The sequence below is a fragment of the Silurus meridionalis genome, chromosome 14 (genome assembly GCF_014805685.1).
Source record: "Silurus meridionalis isolate SWU-2019-XX chromosome 14, ASM1480568v1, whole genome shotgun sequence".
NCBI classification, from domain to species: Eukaryota; Metazoa; Chordata; class Actinopteri; order Siluriformes; family Siluridae; genus Silurus; species Silurus meridionalis.
In genome coordinates this window covers 20,272,335-20,295,817 of record NC_060897.1, presented here as the reverse complement: position 1 = coordinate 20,295,817, position 23,483 = coordinate 20,272,335, and the positions used below count along the sequence as shown (strand labels likewise).

At 37.5% G+C, this 23,483-nt stretch overlaps 4 protein-coding genes across 10 annotated transcripts in view; 2 read left to right on the top strand and 2 right to left on the bottom strand.

The window, feature by feature from the left end:
- Positions 1–11,214, bottom strand: part of LOC124397301 (hemicentin-1-like) — an 85,021-nt gene extending 73,807 nt beyond the window's left edge. Inside the window, exon 1 of one of the 3 annotated variants that reach the window (XM_046866843.1) lies at positions 10,962–11,214. The gene's annotated coding sequence lies outside the window, so the exon portion shown is untranslated. Of the gene's footprint in view, positions 1–2,365; positions 2,485–10,961 lie in introns of those variants that run through there. The other 2 variants (XM_046866841.1, XM_046866844.1) reach the window with 2 other exon arrangements.
- The window catches only part of LOC124397303, a 33,529-nt gene that overhangs the window by 5,987 nt on the left and 4,059 nt on the right, over positions 1–23,483 (bottom strand). The window contains exons 5-10 of one of the 5 annotated variants that reach the window (XM_046866847.1): positions 19,596–19,931; positions 19,132–19,158; positions 9,709–10,045; positions 5,799–6,035; positions 2,308–2,424; positions 943–1,275 (exon numbers count right to left, since the gene is read on the bottom strand). In XM_046866847.1, the coding sequence (XP_046722803.1) occupies positions 943–1,275; positions 2,308–2,356 (382 nt within the window). In that variant the 5' untranslated portion in view covers positions 2,357–2,424; positions 5,799–6,035; positions 9,709–10,045; positions 19,132–19,158; positions 19,596–19,931. Of the gene's footprint in view, positions 1–942; positions 1,276–2,307; positions 2,425–2,586; positions 2,623–5,798; positions 6,036–9,708; positions 10,046–10,894; positions 10,974–19,131; positions 19,159–19,595; positions 19,932–23,483 lie in introns of those variants that run through there. The other 4 variants (XM_046866849.1, XM_046866848.1, XM_046866851.1 and 1 more) reach the window with 4 other exon arrangements.
- On the top strand, positions 17,280–21,080 carry LOC124397199. Its single transcript, XM_046866729.1, has 4 exons — positions 17,280–17,402; positions 17,525–17,798; positions 17,935–18,079; positions 20,899–21,080. Exons 1-4 carry the CDS (start codon positions 17,344–17,346, stop codon positions 21,078–21,080), a joined length of 660 nt encoding a protein of 219 aa, XP_046722685.1. The 5' UTR covers positions 17,280–17,343.
- Positions 20,542–22,430, top strand: LOC124397305. Its single transcript, XM_046866855.1, has 2 exons — positions 20,542–21,179; positions 21,316–22,430. The coding sequence occupies exons 1-2, from the start codon at positions 21,099–21,101 to the stop codon at positions 21,964–21,966; spliced, it is 732 nt and encodes a 243-aa protein (XP_046722811.1). The 5' UTR covers positions 20,542–21,098; the 3' UTR covers positions 21,967–22,430.

Below are 23,483 nucleotides of genomic sequence, written 5' to 3'. Positions count from 1 at the left end.
TGATCTACAGTGAGGAAAATAAGTATTTGAACACCCTGCTATTCTGCAAGTTCTCCCACTTAGAAATCATGGAGGGGTCTGAAATTGTCATCGTAGGTGCATTTCCACTGTGAGAGACATAATCTAAAAAAAAAATCCAGAAATCACAATGTATGATTTTTAAACTATTTATTTGTATGATACAGCTGCAAATAAGTATTTGAACACCTGTCTATCAGCTAGAATTCTGACCCTCAAAGACCAGTGTGTGATTTATTATCCTAAATTAGATGCACCTGTTTGAGGTCGTTAGCTGCATAAAGACACCTGTCCACCCCATACAATCAGTAAGAATCCAACTATTAACATGGCCAAGACCAAAGAGCTGTCCAAAGACACTAGAGACAAAATTGTACACCTCCACAAGGCTGGAAAGGGCTTCGGGGAAATTGCCAAGCAGCTTGGGGAAAAAATGGTCCACTGTTGGAGCAATCATTAGAAAATAGAAGTCGCTAAACATGACTGTCAATCTCCTTCGGACTGGGGCTCCATGCAAGATCTCACCTCGTGGGGTCTCAATGATCCTAAGGAAGGTGAGAAATCAGCCCAGAACTACACGGGAGGAGCTGGTCAATGACCTGAAAATAGCTGGGACCACCATTTCCAAGGTTACTGTTGGTAATACACTAAGACGTCATGGCATCATGCTTTGGGGGTGTTTTTCTGCACATGGGACAGGGCGACTGTACTGTATTAAGGAGAGGATGACCGGGGCCATGTATTGCGAGATTTTGGGGAACAACCTCCTTCCCTCAGTTAGAGCATTGAAGATGGGTCGAGGCTGGGTCTTCCAACATGTGTGTGTGTGTGTGTGTGTGTGTGTGTGTGTGTGTGTGTGTGTGTGTGTGTGTGTGTGTGTGTGAGAGAGAGAGAGAGAGAGAGAGAGAGAATGACTGGTTCTACCTTCAGTATGTAGCTGGAGAGTATAAATGCCTGTTATAGTTCCTCCTGCATGACTGGTTTCTAAAATGTATGTTCCAGAGTCGCTTCTCTCTGCACTGGTTAGTATCATAGTATTATTCTCTTTAACAAACTGCCATCTGGTGTGATTTTCTGAATAGACAAGATTGTTATTTCTTAATCTTATAATTGTACGATAGGCAGATGTCTTGTCTCTCATGTTTAGGTTAAACCCATACGCTGGAGGTATTTGCAGGTGAAGTTGTTCTCCCAGAGCTACATAACACTGATCACTCTTATTAAATTTATACACAACAGGATCCTGAAACAGCAAACCTACAGAGAAAGTGAAACAAATCAATAGCATTTTGTTAATAATGAAAAACACTTCTGATCCACTTTAACTCCATTATTACAGCAGAGCTGGAGTTCATTTATATTTCATATACTTTAAACACTTTCAATAAATTAATAACATGTCGTTTTGTGTTTACACTGAATAATCTGCTACAATGAAGACCAGATTTGATTTAAAATTGATTATTTTTATAATTAATTTCAAATTCTAAGTGCAAATAAGATAGATTGAGTTATTAATATTAAATGTACAAAACAAGAAGAAGAAATAATCCAGAAAAAACATGTTTACACATAGTATGAAAGTGGCTGTTTATTTACAGCATTATTTAATTAGAAAATATTTTTAGGACTAAACCCTGAATATTAAATGCTAAAATATGACATTTCTATAATAAACTACACCAATATGACACTGAGAGCTCATCATGAGAACACACTGTATTTATATTGAACTAAAGATCACCAAAATGTCCAGAAAGCTGCAGATATACAGGAGAAGGTTCACTGGCTGTGTGTTGCTCGATTATATTAATGTTCATGGGAAAAGCTAAAGAATGTTGTCCAGTCTGTCCAATTTGTATTAGAATTTTTGATGAAGATGATGATGATAATGATGATGATGATGGTTGGGTCTAATTTCATGTTTTACTTTATGAATTAAAGCGAAGGAAAATATCTGTGATCTCTGTTACTTTTATTATATTTTTATACCAACATATGAGAAGTGATAAATCTATCCAGTTTTCATTTATTATTTTAAAACACTATTTTCTACACAATCCCAGAAATTATTATTTTTTTCATGTTAAAGACGTCATCACTTTTTAAATTAGAATGATCTCAGCAGCCACAAGAGAGCTGTAAAAACTGTTCCCACAAAGTGTGTTTCTGCAAAATATTACAAACTTTAGTGCAGTACAATAGATTTTTCTTCAGAAAAGTTCATTTTAATCATAATTAATAATTAATTTTGATCATAATTAAATGATTTTCCTGGAGGAAACTTACCCGAGGCAGCTCCCATGAACATCATCAGGATTCCAAAGATGGCCTGCATTTTTTTCCTCAGAGAAGAGAATTAGTCCAGAGAAGAGAAGTACAAACAACCAGCAGCCCACAGAAAAACTGAAGGGAAATGAACACTGTGCTGAAGCTTTTGACTAGCTGTAGATTTTACAGTTTAACACACACACACACACACACACACACACACACACACACACACACACACACACACACACACACACACACACACACACACACACAGAGAGCTTTAGCTGTACATACAGTGTGAATTTGCGGGTAAATATTTTACATGAAAATTAATTTTCTCCTGTAAGAAGAAAAAAAGAGGAAGTAAGATCACATTTATGCAGCAGCCACTTCCTGTTTTCTTTCCAATGGACAGAATGCTAGAATTGTTTTCAGTAACTTTTAAAAGTAATTTTACTTCATGCTTAATGTGTCTGCAGAACTTTTAATTCCACTGACTGACAACTGACACATTCTTCTCTATTAAGTGTCTTAACAATATTCTAGACAATTTCTTGAAAGTGGGTAAGTCTTGAGAAGACTGCAGAAAGCAGATATTTATTATTATATAAGGATAGAAAGATGATGGGCTGCTGTTTTGGAAAAATAAACAAATAGGGTGATGTGATAAAGCAGATTTGATGTAAATTACATTACATTTAATGTTGTCTATTGTACAAAAGATGTTATAGTAGATTATCAAGAAGAGGTTGTGGAACTTGGGCATTTCAGGATATGAGCTCTGGAGCTCTGTTTCTGGTTATAATGATGGCTCACTGCTATTTAAATCATTATGCAGTTGGTAAATTTCCGGTTCCCAGACACATTTTTAGATTTGGCGAACCTCAGTGGTGGGCCGTGCATTTCACACCTAGGCTTTCAGTGATAGCCTAGGTGTGAAATGCCTACCTGAACCAATCCACCTCTTATTACCATGAATATTATAAAAAAACAAAGAATAACAGAGAGCTGCATCACAGACAGGAAACTCATACAGAGGGAATGAACGTTATTACTGAAGCAAGAAGTCCAGTGAACACAAGTCGACAGGTTTTCTTTCACTGTAGCCACAACTGCACCACCCAAACACATCATCTCCAGCAGAACCTCATTAATTGGCCCTTAGGTTTTCTGTGCATTTTTCCTGTGCATTATGGGATTTGAAATAAAGGAAAATGTTGTGTTTTTGTGCAAATTCTACAGGTGTAGTATGGAGTCAGATGATCCGCTGTAGCGACCCCTAATGGCAGCAGATGAAGGAAGTGCAAATTCTACATTAAATAAATTGCAAAACCAGTTCATGAAAAAGCTTACAAACTGATTTGAACTGTTTAGGCAGACTTTTCCTCATAATGCCATAAGTCAGTGCTTATGATAGAGGTTAGACTGGTAGAGAAGAAAACTGGTGAACCTGTAGTATCTTTTCATTACAATATTAAACCTTTTTTGTTTATTGATTTAGTTTAATGCAGATAAAAACAAGCATTGTGTATGATTATTTCATTATAATTCAGAAAACTGAGACTTTAAACTACGAACTTGTCTGAAAATATTTCTTACTACACAATGAAATTAACAGCCATCAGAGCGGCACATCTTATACAACTATGGGGAATGTGTGAGGATTTACTGTTTAGTAAAAATTCAATTATTTCAAAATTACAAAAAAACATGAAGCAATCAGATTCAAAAAAGAGAAAAGTGGAGAAAACTGTTCATGAGTTTCTTCATGAGCAAAGATTTAAAAATGGTCCTCACGTGAGTCAGCATTTTATAGCCCCTAGACAGGAAATGAAGATGACAACAGAAGCTGAGTTCAAGAATTTGGGGATCACACCCTCTGGTGGCAGGTTAGTGAATTGCCTCATATGAATGTTAAAGTTGCTATTTAATACTAATCAGAGTCAAAGTCAGCACATTGCAGATACAAAAATGATACCAATCCATCCTCTATCTATTATTAAGCTATAAGAAGTTTCAAAATCAGCAATGATGTCATTTATTATCAAAACAGGACAGACATAGTAATTATTTTTCACCCTTAGCAGTTTTATAAAATAATCACTGAACAAAAACCCTCAGTGTTCAGAAGTGGTGACACCTAAAAGCAGAGCTTCAAAGAACAGAAGATATTTGTGACTAGTCAATAAAAGGAAAAAAATAAATAAAATAAAATCCAATATGTCTAAATCCACTGCGAAAACTGACAATGGAGGGACATTTCTGCTCATGAGGCGGCCAAGTTATGTAGCTCGGCCAGGGCTTACATATAAACATACATACAAATTTATATATATATATATATATATATATATATATATATATATATATATATATATAAATAAATTTATTATTATTATTGTTATTATTATTATTATTATTATTATATATCATATTTTGCTACGAGGAGTGAGAGAACCCCACTCACAGAGAGCTCTCCGGGAGTGGAGCGACCGCACAGAGAATGCGAGCAGAATGCGCGTGGCACAATGAGCGCGGCGCAATATGCGCAGATTATGCACAGAATGCATAATCTGCAGTGCAGGGAGTCTGAGCCGAAAATGCGCAAAATGTGTGCAGCCGCATCCTTCGGGAAGCGACCTAGCTCCGCCCCCAACTCCATAGCTCAATGAGCCTAGCTCGCAAAGCGCCCCCCCTAATCAGAAAAGAGAGGCGGAGTGAATGCCCTCGTCGCAGGAGGAAGAATCCACCGAAAGGCGTGCTTCGAGCTGCGAGCGAGTGCTGGACCAAGCAGGTGAGGTTGGAGAAAGGGACAAGCCCATCTCGAAACCCTCTGCGAGGTCCATGCGAGCCCAGGAACTTCTGCTCCGCTCCGCCTCAGTGAGAGCGGGGCAGAACCCGAGACGCGAGCTCTCTCCTGGGAGCGGAGCGATGTCATTGACATGCAGCCGGATCTCTCGAGAACTGACTATCATGCTCTGCTCCCGGGAAATACATAGATCTTTTTTTTTTTTTTTTTTCTGACAGACAACACAACACAAAGAGCACTTTCTGAACAACAGAAGCTGCTGCTGTCCTCTCTCATATAGGCTTTAAACCCCTGGTCGTGACGTCACCTCACCGGTGACGGCCAGCGTCCAATTTTTGACTGATTACACACATTATTTCAGAGCGTGAACACTCAGATATACAGGAGAAGGTTCACTGGCTGTGTGTTACTTGATTATTTTTATTTTTATTGGAAAAGCTATAGAATGTTGTCCAGTCTGTCCAATTTTTATTATAGTTTCTGATGTACTAAAGCTTGAGAAGTCATTGCTTATTGAAACCTTGATGTTCGGCGTGTTGTGGGTTCTGAAAGTGCACATCAATGACGTATGACTATAACATACTCTAATGGCGAGCATGGAATTTAATTTTCTTCACAAAGCATGAAATTTGACACTAAACACTGTTGCATCATCGTTGTTATTGCTTAATTGATTGTTAATAAAAGACAGACTCACCTGGACATGGCTGCAGTACAGTAGTTTTGTGGCTTTGACTGACATGGTTTTTTACGTAGCAGGTGACGTTTCCACGATACTCTTTATTCAGTGTGTGTGTGCTGGTCCCATTCTCCAAATGAGGTTTGAAATCATAAGTCCAGCTGTAGGTGAGGTCGTCTCCATCAGCAGAACAATGCACTTTAATGTCCTCAGAGACCAAGCATTTGTACCACACACTGACTGAGGACACCTGAGCTGCAAGTTACAGAGTCCAGAAATAAAATATTTGTTATTAAAGAGCGCTGCTTCATATATTCCTCACTCCTGCTTTCCTCCAGCATTTATTACAAATAATAGTAACATGAATTTTGATCTGGGATGAATAATATGATCTATCTTGTAATCTCATCTTAGCCTTTAAAGCTTTACTGCAGTTCAGTGATTTAAGTTCCTGGGTTCCAAATAGCTCTCTAGATCGTATCTTTAATTTGATCTGTTGAATATAGATATAATTATGGTTTCTCCCTGATTTATTGTCACAGTGGAGGTGAAAAGATGATCATAACTTGACTTTTGGTTGAATTTCCACACAACTGAAGGAGAATTTAATTAAACATTGTTCATTAAAATTTTTTAATGTTTATCCAGGATTTATAGATTCATTCGGAGGATTCCAAATGAGGATTTCCAGGATTACTGAAAGGATTAGCATAACTTGACTTTTGGCTGAATTTCCACACAACTGAAGGAGAATTTAATTAAACACATTGTTCATGACATTATTTTCACATTTAACAGGAATTTAAAATCAAATCAAATAAAATTTTATTTGTCACATACACATACATACAGGGTACGACATGCAGTGAAATGCTTATTACGATGGTCCGGCATTAATGAAGGGGATGGGGAGAAAAATAATACAAAGAAAATAATAATACAAAGAAAAAGAAGACTGATAAGTATATAAACTATATAAAATAAAATATAAGAATATATAAAGATATAAAGATATATACACTGGCGATCTAAATTAGAGAACAATTTATAAACAATTGAACAATTCTGAAATAATGTCATCTTTACTGCTCAACAGTTAAAGGAGTTTTTGTCCTGTCTATACCATGCTACCAGAACACCTTTTCCACAAAATAACTAAGGCATTTCCAAAAAAAACCATTATTTTGCTGAAAACACACTGATCAAAATTAAAGAACAACAATGACTGTAGCATGGAAAACGATTACAACAAAATTTTCTGAAGGTTACAACAGTCAGCAATTAGGAGGAAGTGTACAGGCCTCTGCTCTGAATGACTTCAGCACATCTGCGGCCACAGGACAGAACTAGTCTCTCACACTGCTCTGGTGTGATTTTGGTCCACTCTTCTTCCAGTCTTCTCCACAGTTCGGTGACTGTAGTGGGTTTCTTGACCATAACTTTGTCGCCAAGGATTTTCCAGAGGTTCTCTATTGGGTTGGGATCAGGACTCTGGGCAGGTCATGTCATAATTCCAATTTTTTATTGTTTCAAGGAACTGCTTTAACCGTTTTGCTGTGTGACATGGAGCGTTGTCCTGCATGAACACTGCGGGCTGATTGGGTGATGAATGCAGGGAAGGAACCATATGTTGTTGAAGAAGGTTCTGATAAACATTTGCATTCACTCTGCTATGTAGCTGTATAAGAGGCCCAACTCCTGCTACAGAAAACATGCCCCAAACCATGACACTTTCTTCTCCACTTTTTACTGACTTCTTTACACACTTTGGTTTCAGTCTTTCTCCAGTTTGTCGCCGAACATAATGTTTCCCACCGGACCCAAATAAATTAAACTTGCTTTCATCACTGAAGTGAACTTTGGACCAGTTCTCCTCTGTCCACACAACATGCTCCTCAGCAAAGCTTAGTCTACCCTTTCGATTCTTTCTGCTAATGAGAGTTTGGTCACTGCAGAGTGGGCTTTCAGTCCAAATGCTCTTTGGACAGATCCTTACCCTGTTCAGCGCTAAACTGGTGAGCAATTCCAGCTGCAGTGTGGAAACGATTGCCCATTGAGATCCTCCGCAGTATCCTGTCCTCTCTTGTATTTGTCTTCCGTGGACGACCAGCCTTCTTGGTGGACTTGAATAAGTTTGTGATGTTGTAAATATTCAATATTCTTGAAATCACAGATTTGGAACGACCAACTTGTCTTGCTATGGCTGATAGGGTCATCCCTTTGGCCTTCATCTGGACAACCTGCTGCCAGAGGCTTTCAGTCACTTTAGAACGGCCCACCATCTTGAGTCAGTGAAACTGAACGTTAGGTTGCCAGTTAAATAGGGGTTGACAGATAATCAAGGAAATTAGCACCAGGTGCCAGATTAACACCAATAACTGGGAGGTATCTGAAAGTGTTCTCTAATTTTGGTCAGTGTGTTTTCTGCAAAATAATGTTGTTTTTTTTAAATGTCTTAGTTATTTTGTGGAAAAGGTGTTCTGGTAGCATGATATAGTATGATAAACTCCTTCAACTGTTGAGCAGTGAAGATGACATTATTTCAGAATCGTTCAATTGTTTATAAATTGTTCTCTAATTTTAATCTCCAGTATATATATATATATATATATATATATATATATATATATATATATATATATACAGTGGAACCTCGGGGTTACTGAAACGCCCGATTCTGTCATCAAAATTTTTGCCCTGGTTACGAACAATATATCAGGATACGAACGTCGCTCACCAAAAAATCGCAGGCAAGTTGGTTGTTTTTGCTCTATCCACGCACCTCGTCACGTCAGTTAGCGTCCTGTGTCCCTAGCGAGAGCATCGTGTTACTTATCCGCTTGAACTTTTCCCGGCAGCAGCGTAACAACTCGTTAGTTGATGCTCGTGGAATGATGAGATGGACAACATTAGCCGATGCATAACCACTTTACTTGTTTTTATGAAGATAGATTAGCAGAGTTACAGTCTTTTCCGAAGTACAATACCCATAATGAATTTCACTCTGGACTTCAATACCAACTGATAGTAGCCTTAAAGAAACAGCTCTCATTTTCCCTCTAATGCAACAATTGTCTCAGCGTTCGTGTTAATAAAACTGTCTTTAATATTCTATAACATAATATATAATAATATATAAATAATATAATATAATAAGATTCTCCTTCCAAACAATAACTCTCCCTCCTCCCCTTCTACGAACGCCGCCTCCTGCAGCGAGTCTTCTCAAAGGGAAAGTACCAGGTAAAGATCTTTTCCTCTTTTGTATGTTTTTATGTGGTATAATTTTAATATAACATGTTAAAAGTAAATAATATTAGTGAATATTGGCAAATTTTTTTTAAGTAATATTTTTGGTTGTCCAGAACGAATTACCGAAGTTTCTGTTCATTATTATGGGGAAATTTGTATCGGGATACGAACTTTTCAGGTTACTGAATAAAGTACCAGAACGAATTAAATTGTGTCCACTGTATATATATATATATATATATATATATATATATATATATATATATATATATATATGAAAGAAAAGGATTTATATACAAAGAAAAAAATTCTTATGGTAGTAAACAGTGAAACAGTAAACAATAGACAATTTAAGGTGGTTTTAGATTGTCCATAAAGTGTCCGTGTGCGGTATGATGTGGTGTAAAATGTCCATAAGTGTATGTGTTCGGAATTTATAGATTTATTTGATAGTTGGATTCAAGTAAATAAATAAACACTTGGCATGCTGTTATAGAAAAACAAAATTCAACCATGGGGGGGGTTTACTAATTACTTTCCTCTAAAAAATGTGTTGATGTTGATTCCAGGTAAAGGTTTTTATCAAAAATACAACATGAATGTTTATGATTGTTATATTTATGAAATAATGTGTATTGTGCTGTGGATTGTGATTAGAGTGTGTGTGTGGTTCTACCTTCAGTGTGTAGCTGGAGAGTGTAACTGCCTGTTAAAGTTCCTCCTGCATCACTGGTGTCTAAACTGTATGTTCCAGAGTCGCTTCTCTCTGCACTGGTTAGTATTATAGTATTATTCTCTTTAACAAACTGCCATCTGGGGAAATCTGATTTTGATGAGTTAAGGTTGTTTATTTCTAAATCTTATAATTGTACGATTGGTAGATGTCTTGTCTCTCATGTGTAGGTTAAACCCATCTGCTGGAGGTATTTGCAGGTGAAGTCGTTCTCCCAGAGCTACATAACACTGATCACTCTTATTAAATTTACAGACAACAGGATCCTGAAACAGCAAACCTACAGAGAAAGTGAAACAAATCAATAGCATTTTGTTAATAATGAAAAACACTTCTGATCCACTTTAACTCCATTATTACAGCAGAGCTGGAGTTCATTTATATTTCATTTACTTTAAACACTTTCAATAAATTAATAACGTTGTTTTGTGTTTACACTGAATAATCTGCTACAATGAAGACCAGGTTTGATTAAAGTGGATTATTTTTAAGTGCAAATAAGCTAGATTGAGTTATTAATATTAAATTTAGAAAACAAGAAGAAAAAACATGTTTACACATAGTATGAAAGTGTTTATTTATAGCGTTACTTAATTAGAAAATATTTTAGAACTAAACCCTGAATATTAAATGGCTAAAATATGACATTTCTATAATAAACTACACCAATATGACACTGAGAGTTCATCATGATAACACACTGTATTTATATTGAACTAAAGATCACCAAAATGTCCAGAAAGCTGCAGATATACAGGAGAAGGTTCACTGGCTGTGTGTTGCTCGATTATATTAATGTTCATGAAAAAGTTAAAGAATGTTGTCCAGTCTGTCCAATTTTTATTATAGTTTCTGATGATGATGATGATGATGATGATGATGATGATCTATCTATCTATCTATCTATCTATCTATCTATCTATCTATCTATCTATCATATAATTTTTTTTCATGGTAAAGACATCATCACTTTTTAAATTAGAATGATCTCAGCAGCCACAAGAGAGCTGTGAAAACTGTTCCCACAAAGTGTGTTTCTGCAAAATATTACAAACTGTAGTGCAGATCAGTAAGTTCCTCTTGAGAAAAGTAACATTTTGAGCATAATTAAATTATGGAGAAAACCTACCCGAGGCAGCTCCTATGAACATCATCAGGATTCCAAAGATGGCCTGCATTTTTTTCCTCAGAGAAGAGAATTAGTCCAGAGAAGAGAAGTACAAACAACCAGCAGCCCACAGAAGAACTGAAGGGAAATGAACACAGTGCTGTTCTTCCTGAAACTTTTCACTAGCTGTAGATTTTTACAGTTTAACACACACACACACACACACACACACACACACACACACACACACACACACACACACACACACACACACACACACACACACAGAGCTTTAGCTGTACATACAGTGTAAATTTGTGGGTAAATGTTTTACATGAAAATTAATTTTCTCCTGTAAGAAGAAAAAAAGAGGAAGTAAGATCACATTTATGCAGCAGCCACTTCCTGTTTTCTTTTCAATGGACAGAATGATAGAATTGTTTTCAGTAACTTTTACAAGTAATTTAGCTTCATGCTTAATGTGTCTGCAGAACTTTTAATTCCACTGACTGACAACTGACACATTCTTCTCTATTAAGTGTCTTAACAATATTCTAATAGGTTTTATCTGGAAAGTGGTTGATTGCATGTTATAATTTATGTTATAGTCAACTTTTAATTCTTTAATCCTGGTCAGAGTCTTATAGCTTTATTTAATGTGCTTATACAATTTCTGGTGGTAAGTTGTAAGTTTTTTAGAAGACTGCAGAAAAGCAGATATTTATTATTATATAAGGATGGAAAGATGATTGGATGCTGTTTTGGAAAAATAAACAAATAGGATGGTGTGATAAAGCAGATTTAATGTGCATTACATTACATTTAATGTTGTATATTGTCCAAAAGATGTTATAGTAGATTCTCAAGAAGAGGTTGTGGAACTTGGGCATTTCAGGAGAGGAGCTCTGGAGCTCTGTTTCTGGTTATAATGATGGCTCACTGCTATTTAAATCATTATGCAGTTGGTAAATTTCCGATTCTCAGACACATTTTTAGATTTGGTGAACCTCAGTGGCGGGCCGTGCATTTCACACCTAGGCTTTCAGTGATGTCCTACCTGAACCAATCCACCTCTTATTACCATCATTATGAGGCAACAGCTACAGAAACCATCAATATTATAAAAAACACAGAATAACAGAGAGCTGCATCACAGACAGGAAACTCATACAGAGGGAATGAATGTCATTACTGAAGCAAGAAGTCCAGTGAACACAATTCGACACGTCTCCTTTCACTGTAGCCACAACTGCACCATCCAAACACATTATCTCCAGCAGAACCTCATTAATTGGCCCTGGGGTTTTCTGTGCATTATGGGATATGAAATAAAGGAAAAGTTTGTGTTTTTGTGCAAATTCTACAGGTGTAGTATGGAGTCAGATGATCCGCTGTAGCGACCCCTAATGGGAGCAGCAGAACGAAGTGCAAATTCTACATTAAATAAATTGCAAAACCAGTTCATGAAAAAGCTTACAAACTGATTTGAACTGTTTAGGCAGACTTTTCCTCATAATGCCATAAGTTAGTGCTTATGATAGAGGTTAGAAACTGGCAGAGAAGAAAACTGGTGAACCTGTAGTATCTTTTCATTACAATATTAAACCTTTTTTGTTTATTGATTTAGTTTCATACAGACAAAAACAAGCATTGTGTATAATTATTTCATTATAATTCAGAAAACGGAGACAAACTCGTCTGAAAATATTTCTTACTACACAATGAAATTCACAGCCATCAGAGTGGCACATCTTATAGGACTATGGGGAATGTGTGAGGATTTATTGTTTAGTAAAAATCTAATTATTTCAAAATTCCAAAAAAACATGAAGCAATTAGACTCAAAAAAGACAAAAGTGGAAGGTTTTAATGACCAGCAAAGATTTAAAAATGGTCCTCACGTGAGTCAGCATTTTATAGCCCCTAGACAAGAAATGAGGATGACAACAGAAGCGGAGCTCAAGAATTTGGGGATCACACCCTCTGGTGGCAGGTTAGTGAATTGCCGCATAAGATTGTTAACGTTACTATTTAATACTAATCAGAGTCAAAGGCAGCACATGGCAGATCCAAAAATGAGAGCAATCATCCTCCACCTATTATTAAGCTATAAGCTATAATGAAATTTTAAAATAAGCAATTATGTCCCTTAATATCAAAACAGGACGGACATATGTATTATTTTGCACCCTGTTACATTGCTTTATTACAATTACAGGATCTTAGCAGTTTTATAAAATAATCCCCGAAAAAACCCTCAGTGGTGACACCTAAAAGCAGAGATTCATGTAACAGAATATGTTTGTGACTAGTCAATAAAAGGTAAAAAAATAAAAATAAAAATCCTAAATCTCTAAATCCGCTGCGAAAAAAGAAAGAAATTTAATGCTATTGAATGCAAATTCGAAATTGATTTAAAATGATCAACAACTCATGTATGGCCACGTGATCATTTATAGTAATTTTCTATCTCAACACAGACACAGAATCTGCTATCTATAAAAACAGTGTGCAGCAAGTATGAGGTGGGATTATACCTGTAACATTCTTTATTTTAGTTTTAATACACATGTATGAGTGAAACAAAAGTCTTGAAAATCATTCCAAAGAGAAAGTATGGATAAAATCCACCTCAATTAAAGGTGGAAGTATTCAGTATAAATGCCACCACCAGGGGGCATGTTAACAGTCACAGAAATTCATTTGTGTATGTCAGCGTGTTTATTTCTTCAGAATTTGTCCTATCAGAGACATTTTAAATGATTTTTACATGCCATGTACAATCAGTCCCTCATAAAGAGCATCACATATATGAAGCCCTACGGCTTGGGTTCACTTCCCCCGCAAGAAATCTGTCATGCCTTATTATACTGGATTTAAATTCTGTTATAGTGAATTTCCCACTGATCCTAGTGCTTTTTTTATATAATGGAAAATGTGAATTGTTTTATGGTTTAATTAATGCCCCTTCAGTTAAAGATGCTCTTGATGTACCAATGACCAGTGGACATCAATCTAGAGATCTAGACCATCTAGAGATGCTTCCACCTCATCCACCTATTAAATTACTCAACAACTCAAGAACTTTGAGGATGGATTTGGACTGTAATTAATAGCAACAGTCTACTACAATGTACAATAATGATGATGAATCTTTATAAGGGCTTTAGTTGTTATTATAACAGAATGTTCAATCCTGCAAAAATTACATACTTAACATTCTTTTTTACAGTAATGACATCTGAGTAAACACACCACAAAGTAACTTTAACCAGTTGTGTATAGAAAAGAACTTCATGTGCATTGCTTTGTACAGACATAAAAACGAAAGAAAGAAAATTATTTAAGGAAACAACTCAAAATCTTCAGAACTCTCAAAGCTGTGTTTTGAAGCAGATTTAATACCCATCTGTTATTAATGGTTTGATTTTTCTAGAGTTCTAGATTTTTCATTTTTGCCTTCTCTGTACAGTGAAATGTGGGTCAAATTTAACTTTTTTAGCTGAAAATATCAAAAATTTCCCCTCCTACTGAAGAATTATAGAATATATATATATATATATATATATATATATATATATATATATATATATATATATATAGTCAAATTGATCGGATTATCTGTTAAATTCAACACTTAACACTATGCACTATACAACCAAATCAACAGTGGAAGTAAAAGAGACAAACTTCTAAGCAAAATTTAATTTGCATTTGTATTTGTATGCTTAAATTGTATTTATTCTGTAAACACAACAGCAGAATTTATTTGAATACTAAAATAGTAAGTATGAAGTTATAGCTACAATGAAAATTTAAACATCACCGGAATTTAACAGTTTTTCCAACATTTTTTTTTATTTCTTTATTTTTTATAATCACTGCTCTAGCGTAGCTGTAATTGCTGTTTTTTGAGGCTAAGCAATGGATTACTTGGTGCAAAACAGTAACATGATCAGCTAGTGGTGAAAGGTTCCAACCTGGACAATAAGGGGTTAAATGAAGTGTTGTAACAGTTCTGTCTAAAAATGGGCCTCTATTTGTAGCTTTGATTCTATATGGTGTTTTTTCATTACAAAAACAATCCCTGATTATTTGTGACTGTTGAGACTGTTTAATTCTGCACAATTACACACTTTTCTTTTTTTTCTGTAATATTTTCCCAGGAAATACTCAAAGAGTTGTGAAAATGAGTGAGTGGTCTGTAATGAATGCTGAACAGATGAAAATGCAGGTCAAGACAGATTTAATAAACAGTATCTTCAAGCTCAGAATTGGTAAACAGGCAAATGGTTGGGTGATCAACAAACATGATATTGTAGGAAAGGCTTAAATATAAAATACACAGTAACAATGAAGCTGAGATCAAGAAGCAGAAACAGGATACAACAGTTTGGTAAATCAAATGAATCAAAGTAATTTTAAACCATGACTGTGAGTGAGTGTGTAACTGTGAACAGGTGATTAATAAGTATAAGGGTGATTGTGAGGGTGTGTTGGGAGTTGGAGTCCTGGGCAGCCATGTTTGAAGGCCACGGTGTAACAGGAAATGGAGTCTAAGTCCATCAGAGACTTGACAAGTGACGTGTTAACCTTTAATTTTATAAATTTATACATAAACTCTATACAGCTTTAGTCATGCAAAGACAAACACTTAGACTGACTAATCAATTGTGTGCAAGAAAGAAAAATACTGAATCGTTAAATAACTTTTCAAATAAAGCTTAAGGAAAAGTCCATTGATTAATTAAATCTTTTTTTCTGTTACTTTTCTTTTATTTATGCTTTTGCATGTCTGGTGGTTCAGGGTGGATGATTGCTGCCATGGAGAAGAGCAACTTCTAACAACTTCATCTTTCTTCCCAAACCAGGTTCACAGAGCTTCCTGATCTGTGGAAGGAAATGACACTTGGGTGATCATTGAATTTATATTACAGAGGAAGCTTTACACATTACATTTTCTAGCTGTGTGTGATATTACTTCATTTTAATGTATTGGATATATGCTTTATTATGGATTTGTTCATGTGCACCTTTTCATGTTAGTATGTATGAATGCCTTACTTTTAATTATTCTCTGTTTTATGTAGATTCTGGTGTAGATATAAAAGGCTCCCACTAACAGTGACAACATGATGATGATTTCAAAGAGCCACATAGACACAAACACCCTAAAACCTTAAAAAGAGAGAGAGAAATAAAGTTTATATGAGGTCATGTTGGTATTCTGAGTAAAACACATTTACATGGGGCACTTTAAATCTGCTTTATAATGTTTTTGTGTTATTTTTATAGCATCAAAAAAACACTCTGATCAGGAATTTTACCTAAAAGAAGAATGCTAATCTAATCTATGCTAATCTTTTTGGTCAGTAAGAAATCATTAGACTCAGGGAGAGAATTACAGTTTTTCTCAAATGCTACAACACAAAAGCCAATCCTCTAAACCAAATGACCAGTTGTCTAAACACATTTACTAAATCTAGCCATCATTTTCCAATATCATAAACACATTTCACATGAAGACACAATTCACAAAACACAATCCTCCGTTCTCATAAATCTTAACACATTTTTTATTGCTAAAATACAAGTTGCAAAAGAACTCTGCTCATATTCTCAAATGAAAGCTCATGTGATGCAAAATGCTTGCCACAGTCAGCAATATTTGAACACAATGAACACACCTGGCGTCATTTATTACACACAACGACGCAAAATTGAAGACACTTGTTGCTAATGCTGTGACCACATGTACAAAAGCAAGTTCAGAGTGCACAGTTTGCTGAAGATTCCAAACAAACAGAGTCAAGGGAAGAGGAATTCGAGTCAGAGGAGGGAGAAGAGCTGGCCATGGAAGAAGAGGAGCAGGCCAACGAGGAAGAGGAGTTCAAATCAGTGGAGGAAAAGGAGCAGGCCAACGAGGAAGAGGAGTTCAAATCAGAGGAGGAAGAGGAGCAGGCCAACGAGGAAGAGGAGTTCAAATCAGAGAAGGAAGAGGAGCAGGCCAACGAGGAAGAGGAGTTCAAATCAGAGGAGGAAGAGGAGCAGGCCAACAAGGGAGAGGAGAAGGTCCAGGAGGGAGAGCAAGACAACCTCGCACCATCATTACGGACGAGATGCGAGCAACAGTCATTGACCATGTCATTGTCCATGGCATGACAATGGCTAAAGCAGGACTACGAAGCTGCCACTGCTGGGCCCTTGAGCAAGGCCCTTACCCTTAACCCTCATCTGCTAAGTTATATAAATGTTCATTTAAGTCACTCTATAAAAGGACATCTGGCAAATGCCATAAATGTAAATTTAATGCTCAATTTTGTGTATTTTAGATTTTGTTTAAGTAAAGCTCTATCTTCTTCTTCTTTGTCTTCTTTAAGCTTCTCCCATTAGGGGGCCGCCAAAGCAGATCATCCGTCTCCATACCCCCCCTGTCCCCTACAGCTGCCTCTTTTAACCCAACTACCTGCATGTCCTCCCTCACCACATCCGTGGCCACCATTATCAGGGCATTCAGACAACACAACAGGTATTGTACTCTATTGCTTTCTTTGTCACAATACAATTGTACAAGCCTGTGAAAGTAGTCTATTGGTTTCAAATCAGTTGTTACTGTATTGTAAAACTGACAACACATGTTTCTTTCTTTAGAGTTGAAAGAATGCCACATAGAGGTGGGAGGGTTGCCATATTTACAGCGGCACAAGAAACCCTCATTGTGGATATGGTTCATGAGAACAACCTCATCAGACTCCTGGAGATCAGAGACAAAGTCATTGCCGATAATGTCAACTTTAATGATGTCAGCTTGGCCACAATAGACCGAGTTCTCCGGCGCCAAAAGATGCGGCTGAAACAGGTCTATAGGGTTCCCTTTGAGCGCAACTCTGCGCGACACAAAGACCTACGTTACGAGTATGTGCAAGTAAGTATACATCCATGTTCACAGTACAGTTAGTGGACATACTGTGTTGCTCAGTGGCCTACATTACTTCTGGACAATACTGTGCTACCTGATTGACTGTTATTCTGAACCCCTGTGCACTTTCACATTTTCACAGAGGATATTACAGTTGGACACGATGGCCAGACCTCATGAGTACCTCTTCCTGGATGAGGCTGGCTTCAACCTGCAGAAACAAAAGCAAAGAGGCTGTAACATCATTGGCCAAAGAGCAATCACTGAGGTTCCTGGCCAACGGGGGGGTAATATTACTCTTTGTGCGGCCATGGGTTTGGAGGGGCTTGTCCACCGGCATGCTGCCCTTGGGTCTTACAACACCAAACGTCTCCTCACCTTCCTAGAGGAGCTAAAAGCAATCCTTCTGGACCGCCAACAACACCATCCTGGGCCCGCACATCTAATTTATGTGATCATTTGGGACAATGTACGCTTCCACAAAACAAACCAAATCAGAGAGTGGTTCACCACCAACAGTAACCACTTTTTAAACGTCTGTCTGCCACCCTACTCCCCTTTCCTGAACCCTATAGAGGAGTTCTTCTCATCATGGAGATGGAAGGTTTATGACAGACAACCATACACTAGAGAGGACCTGATAAGGGCAATGGAGCTGGCCTGTGTAGACATCCCAGTGGAGGCATTCCAAGGATGGATTCGCCATTCCAGGGTGTTTTTCCCGCAGTGCCTGGCAAGAGACAATATAGCCTGCGATGTGGATGAGGTGATGTGGCCCGATGCCGCACAGTGATTGTGGTGTGAGTGTGTGGAGTGAATAAAGTAAATAAAAAAACTTTACACCCTGATCATATTTTCAAGAGTACTGTTGTGTGCAATAGATTCTGTTTTTGCATTGAGTTGTGTTACAGTAGTGTACATGCAGAATTTACTATAGATTTATACTCTTCATATGAAACTCAAATCTAAATGCCTAATCCTCTGCAGAGATCTAAGAACATCCATTACTGTAAAGTTTCAAAAATATGCATTGGCAGTTATGAAACAAAGAACCTTCTCACAAATTGAGCATTGTGTTTTTAATTGTTTTGCTGTAGTGTGTAATGATGTGTATAGTGTTTACATTTTTGAAAGCTTCGAGCTGCTCTTTTGGAGTGAAAGTTTGAGTTTTGAAGTGAGAAGTTGTGGTTGTGTTTATGTAGCTTTAGAAAAGGGTGTTGTGTTGAGACATTGGGGAACATGGAGGAAACGTTTGTGAAATGTGTTTTAGCATTTGAGAAAAACTGTAATAGACAGAGATAGAAGAATATCAGGAAAATAGAGGGACTGAGAAACTTACCATTATTAGACTGTGTGGACAAAGTCACTGCAGAAAAAAACAAATCAAATTATCATATTAACAGATTTCTTAAGAGAAACAACACTGGGAAATGCTGATATTGAATCCTTCTATGAGTAGATGTTTCCTAGCTGTTGGATCAAGTTCACGAATTTGGCTACAGTGCTGCACATCTTCATAATGTGTGTGTGTGTGTGTGTGTGTGTGTGTGTGTGTGTGTATGTGTCTGTGTGTGAGAGAGAGAGAGAGAGAGAGAGAGAGAGAGAGAGAGAATGACTGGTTATCACAGCTATAATGCAGGTGAAGACAAAAACTATTCTGACACATGAACGTTCCAATAAAATGTGTTGATGTTGATTCCAGGTAAAAGTCTTATAAAAAATACATGAATGTTTATGATTGTTATATTTATGAAATAATGTGTAGTGTGCTGTGGATTGTGATTAGAGTGTGTGTGGTTCTACCTTCAGTATGTAGTTGGAGAGTGTAACTGCCTGTTAAAGCTCCTCCTGCATCACTGGTGTCTAAACTGTATGTTCCAGAGTCGTTTCTCTCTGCACTGGTTAGTATCATAGTATTATTCTCTTCAACAAACTGCCATCTGGGGAGATTTGGTTTTGATAAGTAAGGGTTGTTTTTTCTAAATCTTATAATTGTACGATAGGCAGATGTCGTGTATATCATGTGTAGGTTAAACCCATCCGCTGGAGGTATTTGCAGGTGAAGTCGTTCTCCCAGAGCTACATAACACTGATCACTCTTATTAAATTTACAGACAACAGGATCCTGAAACAGCAAACCTACAGAGAAAGTGAAACAAATCATTAGCATTTTGTTAATACAGTTTTTCTCAAATGCTACAACACAAAAGCCAATCCTCTAAACCAAATGACCAGTTGTCTAAACACATTTATTAAATCTAGCTATCATTTTCCAATATCATAAACACATTTCACATGAAGACACAAATCACAAAACACAATCCTCCGTTCTCATAAATCTTAACACATTTTTCTTTGCTAAAACACAAGTTGCAAAAGAACTCTGCTCACATTCTCAAATGAAAGCTCATGTGATGCAAAATGCTTGCCACAGTCAGCAATATTTGAACACAATGAACACACCTGGCGTCATTCATTACACACAACGACTCAAAATTGAAGACACTTGTTGCTAATGCTGTGACCACATGTACAAAAGCAAGTTCAGAGTGCACAGTTTGCTCTAGATTCCAAACAAACACAATGGATGAAGGCAGAGTCAGGGGAAGAGGAAGGGAGAAGAGCTGGCCATAAAAGAAGAGGAGCAGGCCAACGAGGAAGAGGAGTTCAAATCAGTGGAGGAAAAGGAGCAGGCCAACGAGGAAGAGGAGTTCAAATCAGTGGAGGAAGAGGAGCAGGCCAACGAGGAAGAGGAGTTCAAATCAGAGGAGGAAGAGGAGCAGGCCAACAAGGGAGAGGAGAAGGTCCAGGAGGGAGAGCAATACAACCTCGCACCATCATTACGGACGAGATGTGAGCAACAGTCATTGACCATGTCATTGTCCATGGCATGACAATGGCTGAAGCAGGACTACGAGTCCGTCCAAACCTGAGTAGGTTCACCGTGGCCACCATTATCAGGGCATTCAGACAACACAACAGGTATTGTACTCTATTGCTTTCTTTGTCACAATACAATTTTACAAGCCTGTGAAAGTAGTCTATTGGTTTCAAATCAGTTGTTACTATATTGTAAAACTGACAACACATGTTTCTTTCTTTTTAGTTGAAAGAATGCCACATAGAGGTGGGAGGGTTGCCATATTGACAGCGGCACAAGAAACCCTCATTGTGGATATGGTTCGTGAGAACAACCTCATCAGACTCCTGGAGATCAGAGACAAAGTCATTGCCGATATTGTCAACTTTGAGAGCATTGATGATGTCAGCTTGGCCACAATAGACTGAGTTCTCCGGCCCCAAAAGATGCGGATGAAACAGGTCTATAGGGTTCCCTTTGAGCGCAACTCTGTGCGACTCAAAGACCTACGTTACGAGTATGTGCAAGTAAGTATACATCCATGTTCACAGTACAGTTAGTGGACATACTGTGTTGCTCAGTGGCCTACATTACTTCTGGACAATACTGTGCTACCTGATTGACTGTTGTTCTGAACACCTGTGCACTTTCACATTTTCACAGAGGATATTACAGTTGGACACGATGGCCAGACCTCATGAGTACCTCTTCCTGGATGAGGCTGGCTTCAACCTGCAGAAACGAAGGCAAAGAGGCCGTAACATCATTGGCCAAAGAGCCATCACTGAGGTTCCTGGCCAACGGGGGGGTAATATTAATCTTTGTGCGGCCATGGGTTTGGAGGGGATTGTCCACCGGCATGCTGTCCTTGGGTCTTACAACACCCAACGTCTCCTCACCTTCCTAGAGGAGCTAAAAGACATCCTCCTGGACCGCCAACAACACCATCCTGGGCCTGCACATCAAATTTATGTGATCATTTGGGACAATGAACGCTTCCACAAAACAAACCAAATCAGAGAGTGGTTCACCACCAACAGTAACCACTTTTTAAACGTCTGTCTGCCACCCTACTCCCCTTTCCTGAACCCTATAGAGGAGTTCTTCTCATCATGGAGATGGAAGGTTTATGACAGACAACCATACACTAGAGAGGACCTCCTAAGGGCAATGGAGCTGGCCTGTGTAGACATCCCAGTGGAGGCCTTCCAAGGATGGATTCGCCATTCCAGGGTGTTTTTCCCGCAGTGCCTGGCAAGAGACAATATAGCCTGCGATGTGGATGAGGTGATGTGGCCTGATGCCGCACAGTGATTGTGGTGTGTGTGTGTGGAGTGAATAAAGTAAATAAAAAAACTTCACACCCTGATCATATTTTCAAGAGTACTGTTGTGTGCAATAGATTCTGTTTTTGCATTGAGTTGTGTTACAGTAGTGTACATGCAGAATTTACTATAGATTTATACTCTTCATATGAAACTCAAATCTAAATGCCTAATTCTCTGCAGAGATCTAAGAACATCCATTACTGTAAAGTTTCAAAAATATGCATTGGCAGTTATGAAACCAAAGAACCTTCTCACAAATTGAGCATTGTGTTTTCAATTGTTTTGCTGTAGTGTGTAATGATGTGTATAGTGTTTCCATTTTTGAAAGCTTCGAGCTGCTCTTTTGGTGTGAAAGTTTGAGTTTTGAAGTGAGAAGTTGTGGTTGTGTTTATGTAGCTTTAGAAAAGGGTGTTGTGTTGAGACATTGGGGAACATGGAGGAAACGTTTGTGAAATGTGTTTTAGCATTTGAGGAAAAACTGTAATAAAAAACACCTCTGATTCACTTTAACTCCATTATTACAGCAGAGCTGGAGTTCATTTATATTTCATATACTTTAAAAACTTTCAATAAATTAATAACATGTCGTTTTGTGTTTACACTGAATAATCTGCTACAATGAAGACCAGGTGCAAACAAGCTAGTTTGAGTTATTAATATTAAATTTAGAAAACAAGAAGGAAAAATAATTCAGCAAAACCACGTTTACACATAGTATGAAAGTAACTGTTTATTTATAGCATTACTTAATATGAAAATATTTTTAGAACTAAGCCCTAAATATTAAATGGCTAAAATATGACATTTCTATAATAAACTACACCAATATGACACTGAGAGCTCATCATGAGAACACACTGTATTTATATTGAACTAAAGATCACCAAAATGTCCAGAAAGCTGCAGATATACAGGAGAAGGTTCACTGGCTGTGTGTTGCTCAATTTTATTAATTTTAATTGGAAAAGCTAAAGAATGTTGTCCAGTCTGTCCAATTTTTATTATAGTTTCTGATGATGATGATGATGATGATGATGATTGTGTCTGATTTCATGTTTTACTCAATAAATTAGAATTGATGAATTTGCACTTTGGATTCAAAGGTGAGAACAAATCAACATACATCTGCATTATTGTTCTTAAAACTGAGGCGATCTGAGGTGGAAAACTGTAAACAGGTAAAGAACTGAGAACAGCATGCTTGATGAGGATTCAGACATTTGATTCGGGCATTGAAGTGCATTCTCCTGATGGCACTGTGCACTTCTCCTGATGGCAGCTGTTTATAGCATCCAACATCTTCTGCTACTAGAGAAGATGAAAAACATGCAGGTGGGCGTGTCCATTATCTACTACCTGTTGCAGGATCCTGCCTGACTGAGCTTTTACTGAGCAGCACTGGAGCACCACAGGGACCAATGCTCCCAACCTTCCTTTTCGCCCTTTACACTGCAGACTTTCAGTACAGGTTGACCCTCTGGCACCTTCAGGAATGTTCTAATG